Source organism: Triticum urartu, unplaced genomic scaffold (genome assembly GCF_003073215.2).
Source record: "Triticum urartu cultivar G1812 unplaced genomic scaffold, Tu2.1 TuUngrouped_contig_10318, whole genome shotgun sequence".
In the NCBI taxonomy this organism is placed as follows: Eukaryota; Viridiplantae; Streptophyta; class Magnoliopsida; order Poales; family Poaceae; genus Triticum; species Triticum urartu.
In genome coordinates, this window is record NW_024111172.1 from 1 (window position 1) to 11,093 (window position 11,093).

At 42.2% G+C, this 11,093-nt stretch overlaps 1 protein-coding gene across 4 annotated transcripts; it reads left to right on the forward strand.

Annotated features, from left to right (window-relative positions):
• Positions 1-2,128: 2,128 nt before the first annotated feature.
• Positions 2,129-7,030, forward strand: LOC125526501. 4 transcript variants are annotated; one of them, XR_007291718.1, is made up of 6 exons: positions 2,131-2,302; positions 2,805-2,871; positions 2,959-3,069; positions 4,014-4,155; positions 4,553-4,669; positions 5,357-7,030. XR_007291718.1 is itself a non-coding variant. In XM_048691183.1 (5 exons), exons 1-5 carry the CDS (start codon positions 2,218-2,220, stop codon positions 4,583-4,585), a joined length of 438 nt encoding a protein of 145 aa, XP_048547140.1. In that variant the 5' UTR covers positions 2,131-2,217; the 3' UTR covers positions 4,586-7,030. The 4 variants fall into 4 exon arrangements, 2 of the variants coding, with proteins under 2 accessions (XP_048547140.1, XP_048547139.1); XM_048691183.1 differs by having other exon boundaries at positions 4,553-7,030; XM_048691182.1 differs by having other exon boundaries at positions 4,014-7,030.
• Positions 7,031-11,093: the final 4,063 nt, after the last annotated feature.

An 11,093-nucleotide genomic window follows, 5' to 3' on the forward strand; every position in this document is an offset into this window, starting at 1 on the left:
CGCGCCCCTTGGGGGTTCCCCAAACCCCTAGCCGCATGGGCCCTTGGGGGGGTGGCGCCCCAGCCCCCTATGGGCTGGGTTCCCTCCCACATCAGCCCATGGGGCCCCCCGGGATAGGTGGTCCCACCCGGTGGACCCCCGGGACCCTTCCGGTGGTCCCGGTACAATTACCGATAACCCCGAAACTTGTCCGATGGCCGAAACAGCATTTCCTATATATAATTCTTTACCTTCGGACCATTCCGCAACTCCTCGTGACGTCCGGGATCTCATCCGGGACCCCTTTGGTTTACTACATATTCATATCTCTACAACCCTAGCGTCACCGAACCTTAAGTGTGTAGACCCTACGGGTTCGGGAGACAAGCAGACATGACCGAGACGACTCTCCGGTCAATAACCAACAGCGGGATCTGGATACCCATGTTGGCTCCCACATGCTCCACGATGATCTCATCGGATGAACCACGATGTCGAGGATTCAATCAACCCCGTATGCAATTCCCTTTGTCAATCGATATGTTACTTGCCCGAGATTCGATCGTCGGTATCCCAATACCTCGTTCAATCTCGTTACCTGCAAGTCACTTTACTCGTAACGTAATGCATGATCACGTGACCAGACACTTGGTCACTTTGAGCTCATTATGATGATGCATTACCGAGTGGGCCCGGTGATACCTCTCCGTCATACGGAGTGACAAATCCCAGTCTTGATCCATGTCACCCAATAGACACTTTCGGAGATACCCGTAGTCTACCTTTATAGTCACCCAGTTACGTTGTGACGTTTGGTATACCCAAAGCACTCCTACGGTATCCGGGAGTTACATGATCTCATGGTCCAAGGAAAAGATACTTTGACATTGGAAAACTCTAGCAAACGAACTATACGATCTTATGCTATGTTTAGGATTGGGTCTTGTCCATCACATCATTCTCCTAATGATGTGATCTCGTTATCAATGACATCCAATGTCCATAGTCAGGAAACCATGACTATCTGTTGATCAACGAGCTAGTCAACTAGAGGCTTACTAGGGACATGTTGGTGTCTGTTATTCACACATGTATTACGATTTCCGGATAACACAATTATAGCATGAATAAAGACAATTATCATGAACAAGGAAATATAATAATAATGCTTTTATTATTGCCTCTAGGGCATATTTCCAACACGCTACATACTCTAAAATCCCAAAAACCCTAGAGGAGTCCACGAAATACTTTTTCCGCCGCCGGAAGTTCCAGAACCATGAAATCCAATCTAGAGGCCTTTTCCGGCACTCTGCCGGAGGGGGTAACGGTCATGGAGGGATTCTTCATCATCCTTGCTGCCCCTCCGATTATGCGTGAGTAGTTTACCAGAGACATGCGGGTCCGTAGTTAGTAGCTAGATTGGTTCTTCTCTCTTTTTGATCTTCAATACAATGTTCTTCTTGATGTTTTTGGAAATCTATTTGATGTAATGACTTTTTGCGGTGTGTTTGTTGGAATCTGATGAATTGTGAGTTTATGATCAGATCTATCCATGAATATTATTTGAGTTTTCTCTTAACTAATTTATGCATGATTGTTATAGCCTTGTATTTCTTCTCTAAATTATTGGTTTGGTTTGGCCAACTAGATTGGTTTTTCTTGCCATGGGAAGAGTTGCTTTGTGATGGGTTCGATCTTGTGGTACTCAATCTCAGTAATAGAAAGAGACATCACACATGTATCATTGAACATATAAACCCTCAAGAACCGCTAGGCACGAGGAAGCCATCCACGTCGCCCCGTATAGCGTTGTGCCGTGTGTAAATTCGCCCCGTATAGCGTTGTGCCACCGCGTGTAAAATCGATGTCCTCCCAGGGGCATTTTCGTCATTTCATGCATTGAACATATAAAGGCCAGACAACGCAGTGAGCGAGCAGAACGAAGCTAGCCCGTGACCTAATCTGCCACCAACCGCAGACGCCTCCGCCTCTCCTGCCGCCACCGCCTCCTCCTCTCCTGCTGCCGCCGCCTCCTCTCCTCCACTTCTCTCCTCCTCCCGTCGAAGACCTAGCGCGTGGTCGTTGTTGCCACTCGCCCCTCTCCTGCTCCCGCATCTTCGACCCCACCCTTTTTGGTGGAGTGCGTCCGCCGGGAAGATAAAGTAGGTCTCCCACCCGTCTCCGCCTCTCACCGCGCCCTTTCTTGTTGGTTGCTTGTTGGTTCGCTGATGAGGAATGCTGGATGCAGGGTGGGGACTTGTTGGTGAGCTGCTACTACATCGACTGCGGCATGAACGAGTTCGCAATATTGCCGGCGCAGGTGAGCTACCTATCTGCTTAACTGCTCTTATTAATTCCTTAAGTGAATATTCAGTCATTCGCTGCTTTGCTGTGCTGCTAATGCGTTTATCTGAACCGAATCCGGCGATGCATTATCAGAGGATCCCGCTTTGATTTCTTTATAAATAATCTGATAATCATATACTCCATCCGTCCCATAATATAAGAGCGTTTTTGACACTCGGCCGGAGTAATAGTTTGACTGTACTGAATTCGCTTGTCTGAAATCATTCAGTAACATTTCTTAGCTGAATATTCTGTCATTCGCTGCTTACTTGTGGTGTTAGTTAGTTTGTCTGAACTGAATCTGCCGATGCATTATCTGAACCCACTTTCATGTCTCTCTACACATGGTCATACAATAATTCCCTTGGTTGAATTCTGATTAAACAATTGCCTACTCTGTTTGGTTTGATTGGGATACCCTCATGGATAAAAGGTAGTATTTTATTGATTGGAGCACTTTGTTTGTAAAATGACAGTCTCTTGTGTTCCTACTCCACGGCTGTATTCCAACACCCCTTCAGACTTTCATTTCAAGCTTGAAAGGTGAGCTTACTGCCATGGTTTATTTCTCTTCCTTGCTAATGTTTAGTCCATATCAAATTGTTCAGTTCTAAACTTCACCTTCTACAGTCTAGCACAAGAATTCGGCTCCCTGTCTGAATTCGCGGAGCATCTTGCTGCCAACGTTGACATTGTCTTCCCAGTGATACATGGGAATTTGGTGAAGATGGTGGTATTCAGGTTCGGAGTTACCAACGAATATTAAATATGCTTTACATGCAGGAGAAAATTATGCTGGTGCCATAGTGCATGCTTGCAGGTATTAGTGCGCTTAATTTGGCACGGAACTGGCATGTAATGCTGACTGTGTCTTGGTTCTTTTATAAGAATCCCACATTGCTGCTGCTTTCTGTTGATGATAAGACGCTAACACCTACCAAATGGCTGCGCTCCGGTCGTGCCGGGGTGCAGCCACCGGGAAGATAAAGTAGGTCTGCCGCCCGTCTCTACCTCTCACCGCGCCCTTACTGCCTCCATGGCCAAGCGCATGTTTTTTTCTCTGTCCCTCCATAGCGCTCGTTACCGGCGGGATACATTTGACACTATCTCAAATCCAGTTTATTTGACATGTGTTTGAAATGTATATTTAGCATAAAGATAATACTGCATTTCCTTAGGGACCTTAGTTTTGGCTCTGTTCTTGCTCATATTATAAGTAAAATATTAATACTTTATGTCTCCAGCCAGTTCTTGATCAAAGGAAGATGCATTAACAATTCGTGTCTCCAACCAGTTTAGATCATAGGAAACTATGGCATAATGCACTGCTGAATTTTCTTGTTAGTGCTCACTGACAATATTTGTTCTCACGTACGGTAATGCCTTTCGGTTAAACTAGGAATTAGTTCATTATTGAAAGGTTTCATCTGCATTTTTTTGCTTCATTCATTTTTTGTCTATTTATTTTGCATAGAAAACCATCTTTGGTATGCTTTAATAGGGCTTATTTAATACAGTACAAGCAAAATTGGAAGTAATAGCAAACCAGCCATGAAAAGTTTGAGAGACCATGCAAACCACAAGAAATGATGTGCTCCTGTTATTTTGCCATGATCTTGTGGCCCAATTCCAAGGCTCTATAAACTAATGTTAGCTACTTGCTTCTTTGGATGCCTTAATTATAGCCAGCGAGGAAGATGGGGAAGACAGAGCCAGCAAGGAAGATGGCTCGGCCCTGCCGCTGATGCCCACCGGCCACTTCCGTCAGGCTCCGTCGTGGGAGGGGGCGCACCATTTTTGGGTGTTCCTTTCCTACGATCTGTTCAGGTTGATCATTCTTTTTTATCCTGTCATTTTTTTATTTGCTTTGACAGTGTATTTGGGTTATTTCTTTTTTCTGGAGCTTGGGCATATTGGTTGTCTTGTTGGCTCTTTTTACCAGCAGTCTTTCCTTTTCAGTTTATGGGAGCGATTACTAGCTTACATACATAGTTTAGTTATTAAGTTTCTACGTAAGTTCAGCCTCAGAGTACAGATTTTGTATCTATTGCTTATTTAATCAATTGAGATCTATTCTCTCCGGTTCATATAGTATGTTAGCATTTAACTTGGAAACTGTATGCTTACTTCAAAATTGGAATGTGAATTTTGCTTGCTGATAGATTCAGTTATGACATGGTTGCCTACTACTCAAAATGATTTTATAGCGTATCATAAATTTCAGGAACTGTATCACAACAGATCATTGGCATTGTAGCTTCAGTGGACATGTATGCTGAATATCCCCTCACTGGACAATATTGGATTTTAGTGTATACAAGCCCTCCTCTCAGCTGCTCAGGTAGTTCTTCTTTCTCATTATCAATAAATAAGTTGGTTATAAAATATGCTTGAAGATTGCAACACAGAGAGATTACTTGGCAGACTAAAATAATTGGGAGCTTCTGATTGGACCCTTCAAGCAATAGTGTTGTTAATATGTTAATTATTAGATTATGTTACTAGAATAATTATTGGAGACACACGCATGCACACACACACAAACACAATTATGTCCGTTCATGTATCATATCCTTATATGCAAACTAATTTTTTCCCTTATACACAGGGATTTATGTTCTATGCTGGATGCATATTTTTGCACCCCTTTTGAAATTATTATGGTGCATATGTGATATACCTAGCTTGTACTCATTCCAACCGAAGGGGTGTGTCTTTAATTTCCCTTTTAAGAAGAAACCTTCTGCAGTGATGTGTCTCTATATTGGCAAATGATTATGGTAGAAATACCAGGAAACTAATTGGAACTCATAAAGCTCATGAGCATCACGGAGCCAATAGTGTGATAAATTTTATTTTATGTCTGCAACTTTTGGTATCACAAAGCAAGGATGAACCCCCTACATTTTTTTACACCTTTAACTACATTATTTGTTGTGCCATTGTGGATGTACCTACCAGATATTTGAATAAAATTTAGCCATTCAATATACATACCAGGAAATTTAGACGCTCTTGTTCGTTACAGGCATAAACACCTTACTGCAAATGTTCTTCGTGTCTCGCCTCCCCATCGTGATGGGTGGCTCCTACAGCTTCGCCATGCCAACCATCTCCATCATCTTGGCTGGACGCTACGACGTGTGGGAGATCCTCACGAGGTACTTACTACCCAGCAGAATTGACTTCTTACCACATAAGAGTTGTTGTACGCAAGCTAAGAAATTTGTGTCGTTGCAATAGATAAAACTGGTTCTTTACTAATTAACCATTGTTTGTTTGATGTTTTATTTGTGAAATTTGATTACTAATATTTTGATCTTGAGAAGAACATGGCAGCACCTGCAGATTAAACAACCAGTATATCTCTACTTATTAGCTTCATGATGTGTTATTGCTTCTAGATAGGCATGTCTATTTCTTTCGCTGTCATTGCAGAAACTTTTTTATCGTGTATACTGCAATGTTGAGCTTTCAATTCTTTTACCCAGTTTAACACATATTGGAGGGTGGGAGGATATACCGGTGCAATGGATGAACCAAGACTACCAAGAGGTCAATTGCCTGAGTATATGCCAACTATCTGAATACATATGGCATGAGACTGACGCCGATTAGTTCCTCCCTGAATGCTTGACTGCCAGGTCTTCTTTCATCGGAAATTGTTGTGCACTGATAATTTTGTTAGTTCTCACCCTCCCTATTCAAACAGAATTCAAGCATATTACATGATGTATGTATATAAGAAGCTTAGTCGTGTGTCAGGCTTTGCAAATAAAACTTAGAGCTCAAGTAGTTCAGAATCATACTGAATATCGCGTATCATGTATCTATAATAACAAGCATAACTGACTATGATTTTTTAGGATATTATTTGCAGATTTTAGGAAAGGAAACCTGACAGAGTTCCAGGGAAGTGGAGTGAGTTCCCTATTTACATTTAAATTGTACTCCCTTCCTTGAAAAGAAGGCATATCAGTTTTGGTCAAAGTCAAACAATGTATTGGTTTGCTCTTTTGCTACATGTTCTTAAATTATTGTATGATGCATCTTTAGGCGGTGAGACCAGAAGCTGGGTGATCAAAGCAACTACATGATGCATCTCTGTCTATGTAGCTGTTTACCATAAGCTGGGTGATCAAAGCAATCTACATGATGCATCTCTGTCTATGTAGCTGTTTACCATAAGCTGGGTGATCAAAGCAATCTACATGATGCATCTCTGTCTATGTAGCTGTTTACCATAAGCTGGGTGATCAAAGCAATCTACATGATGCATCTCTGTCTATGTAGCTGTTTACCATAAGCTGGGTGATCAAAGCAATCTACATGATGCATCTCTGTCTATGTAGCTGTTTACCATAAGCTGGGTGATCAAAGCAATCTACATGATGCATCTCTGTCTATGTAGCTGTTTACCATAAGCTGGGTGATCAAAGCAATCTACATGATGCATCTCTGTCTATGTAGCTGTTTACCATAAGCTGGGTGATCAAAACAATCTACATGATGCATCTCTGTCTATGTAGCTTTACTTAGCATAAACTGATCTTAATGACTTTGTTTAAACCTATGAGCCTACCATCTATGTAGCTTCATACCATCTATATAATGTGTCCCTTCCTATCTACTTCCCTTGTGTATCACATTGTAACGAAGCATTTATGTACCAGCAGTAAAGACTTGGGTGTCTGAATATTCTCGCAATTCTTGGCTCCCTCTCGGCCTTTGCGCCATTGGCGCAACGAGTCATCTAGTTGCTATTAAGGGTAACAAGATGGGGTTTATTCATACGTGAGTTTATCTTGTCTACATCATGTCATCTTGCCTAATGCATTACTTTGTTTTTCTATGAACTTAATACACTCAATGCATGCTAGATAGCGGTCGAGTAATAGTAGTAGATGTAGAATCGTTTCAGTCTACTAATCTTGGACATGATGCCGATATACATGATCATGGCCTTGCATATCGTCGTAATTATTTATTTTTCTATCAATTGCCCAACAGTAATTTGTTTACTCACCGTATGCTATTTTCTCGAGAGAAGCCTCTAGTGAAAACTATGGCCCCCGGGTCTATATTTTATCATATAAAAACCCTAAAAATACATTGCTGTAATTTTATTTATTTATTTTATTTTGTGTTTTAGTCCGATCTATTTATCAAATCCTATACAGTTTAATCTATCTCAATACCATTGAGGGATTGACAACCCCTCGACGTGTTGGGTTGCAAGTATTTGTTGTTTGTGTGCAGGTGTTGTTTACATAGTGTTGCTTGGTTCTCCTACTAGATTGATAACCTTGGTTTCGTAACCGAGGGAAATACTTATCTCTACTGTACTACATCATTCCCTCCTCTTCGAGGAAATCCCAACGCAGCTCACAGGTAGCAACAAGCTTCTTGTGATGTTCTATTACCGAGAGGGCTTAGAGATATCTCTCCGCCACAAGGAGTAACAAATCCCAGTCTCGATCCATGCAACTCAATAAATACCTTCAGAGATACCCGAAGAGCACCTTTATTATCACCCAGTTACGAAGTGATGTTTGATAGGTCACAAAGTATTCCTCTGGTATTCGGGAGTGGCGTGATCTGATGGTCTAAGGAATAGATACTTGACATTATGGAAGTTGCGGCAAAGTGAACTTAGTGATACGATCAAATGCTAAACTTATGGTTGGGTCTGTCCATCACATCATTCTTCTAATGATGTGATCCCGTTATCAAATGATAGCTCATGTCTATGGTTAAGAAACCTTAACCATCTTTGATGAACGAGCTAGTCTATTAGAGGTTCACTAGGGGCACAGTGTTATTTATGTATCCACACATGCATTTAAGTTTTTGATCAATACAATTCTAGCATGGATAAACATTTATCATGAATGAGAAATATGATAATATCATCTTTATTATTGCCTCTAGGGCATATTTCCAGCAGAAAATCCCTCGCACCTCACGTTGCGTCCCTAGGGCGATGCCAGGGGGCCCAAACCCTAGCGTCGCCAGCCTCCTTCTAAGCAGAGCTCTTGTCACTGTCGACATTGGCTGTAGTAGCACCCCACGCCATAGGTGCCCGGGCGGGAAGTTTGCAGCGGATTCCCCCTTTGGTGGCTGGGACAGCTCTTTCGAGATGGTCGTGTGCGACCCCTGGCTGTGTGATGGTGGCCGACGACTCCATGGTCGACGAGGTGATCCGGTGGGCTGCCCTACGTGGTGATGGGTGATGACGGTGATCGCGGATTTGGTATGGTATCCCATCCAGATTCATAGCGGCACATAGAGGGGCCGGTGAGGGGCGACCGGAGGATTATAGTGCCTGTGTATGCGGTGTCTGATGGTTTGTTAGACCGGTTGGTGCTCCCGGCGAATTTTGAATACTTTTTAATGTTCGCAAACTTCTCAAATAATCGAACTTTTTTTCTAGGTTTCCAAACTGTTTTCAAAATTTATGAACTTTTTAAAATTTAAGAACATTTTTTTAAAGTAATGAACCTTTTAAAATTAGTGAACTTTTCGAATTCATATTTTTGAGTTCGTGTTTTTTTCAAAATCATGAACTTTTAAAAAAAATATTTTAAAACAATTCATGACATTTATCAAATCCATTAATTTTTATAAATTTGCAAATATTTTTACAAATTCATGAAGTTTTTCCAAATTTGTGAACATTTTCAAATTCATCACTTTTTTTGAATCCGCAAATTTTTTTGGGGTTCGCTCACTCTTTTTCGAATCTAAACCTCTTCAAATATGTGGTCCATTTTTAATTTGTGAACATTTTATAAATTGAAAATGATTTGAGAAAAAAAGCGAGCAAATAAAAACAAGGTGAGCGGATGCACGCGAGGGCAAAGTGAGTGAGCGAGTCGATCGGTCCAGCCTAGGGAGAGAGGGAGCAAACCAGCCACAAATGTACCACGGCTCGCGTCACGGCCGAGCGAGAGCTGCACGATGATTCAGATTTATTTTTTTGAGCTAATGCTGATTCAGAAATGAGATAAACTAGTTACAAAACCCCAAAGCTCAAATGTGCTGTCCATGGGCCTACAAATTCCATCCATGCGCCCTTGCGTCCAGAACAATTAGCAAAAATAAAAATATGCCGAAATCACTAAGTAAGAGTACTTGTTGCAAAGATCACTCGCTGCACGATGATTCAGATTTATTTTTTTGAGCTAATGCTGATTCAGAAATGAGATAAACTAGTTACAAAACCCCAAAGCTCAAATGTGCTGTCCATGGGCCTACAAATTCCATCCATGCGCCCTTGCGTCCAGAACAATTAGCAAAAATAAAAATATGCCGAAATCACTAAGTAAGAGTACTTGTTGCAAAGATCACTCCAATTCTCCTAGTTGCGACAAGTAGCGCACATGCAACGCGCCACTTATCGCAACATGAGAGTTTTCCTTTTTTCGTAGATTCGTTTATTTAAAACGTTTTATCTCTCAAACCGTGCGTCCAAATCTCAAACCGTTTTCACCTTTGGATTCGTCGCGTCAAGATCTTCAAAATTAGATCCCATGTTGATAGGTTTTGACAAACTTATTTTTCACGAAAAAAACCGGATGAAAAACATCGGACAGAAAAACCAAACCTGGAGCACGGGGTTTTTCCCTTTTCGAAAAAGGCATGCCCGTGCCTCTCACGGAATCACAATCGTGTCTTTCGCGAAAGCAAAACCGTGACTCTCGCGAAAAAAAAGAGAAAACACGTTTTTTTTTGTTTCCGAGGAGGCACGACCGTGACACTCGTGAAAGCACAACCGTGACTCTTGCGGAAGCAAAACCATGACTCTCGCGAAAGAAAGAAAAAAGAAAAAACGTGTTGTTTTTCCCTTTTCGAGAGGCACGGCCGTGACTCTCGCGAAAGCACAACCATACTTCTTGCGGAAGCAAAACCGTGACTCTCGTGAAAGAAAAAAAATCAGAAAACGCGATTTTTTTTCCGTTTCCGAGAGGCACGACCGTGACTCTCGCGAAAGCACACCTGTGCCTCTCGCGGAAGCAAAACCGTGACTCTCGGAAAAGAAAAAAAACAGAAAACACGTTTTTTTTGTTTTCGAGAGGCACGGCCATGACTCTCGCGAAAACAAAACCGTGCCTCTCGCGAAAGCAAAACCGTGACTCTCATGAAAAAAACGCATTTTTTCGTGCAAAATAATTTTCTTTAAAAAAATTTGATTGAAAACCTAAGGAAGACCAATGAAAAACCAAAACGTCGAAAAAACTGAAAAAAAAAACATTTAAAAAGAAGAAAACGCGTGTGAAAAAAAACCTCGGAGAAAGCGCCCAGAGCACGACATATGGCTGTTAGAAGGGAGAAAGAGGATTGGTGCGGAATATGATGGATGTATTATTGAGCTTCGAGGGCGAGTATATATTGAGTACAAGACTTGGAGGGCAAGAAGCCTCTCCTGAAGATAAGGTAGGAGACGGATTACAAACCCTAGACTACCAAATACAAGTATCCCAAATATATCTCTAACATCCCCCCGTAGTCATAGCAGTAGCGTTGCGAACAACAGGAGCGTCGCGGACGGTCAGACTGGAGAGAATAGCAGCCGACGGACTGACATCCCCCCGCAGTCCTAGCGGGGGCGTCTTGGGCCGGGTGGCGCCCGGGGACGGGCTGTAGAGGAAGCCGATGAGTTGCTCAAGCGGATGATAGCCCTTTGTGCCGATGTCGATGTAGCCGAGAGCGTAGGGTGCTGTAGCCGTGGTCGAGGTAGCCATGCGAAGAACGTCGTGGTCGAT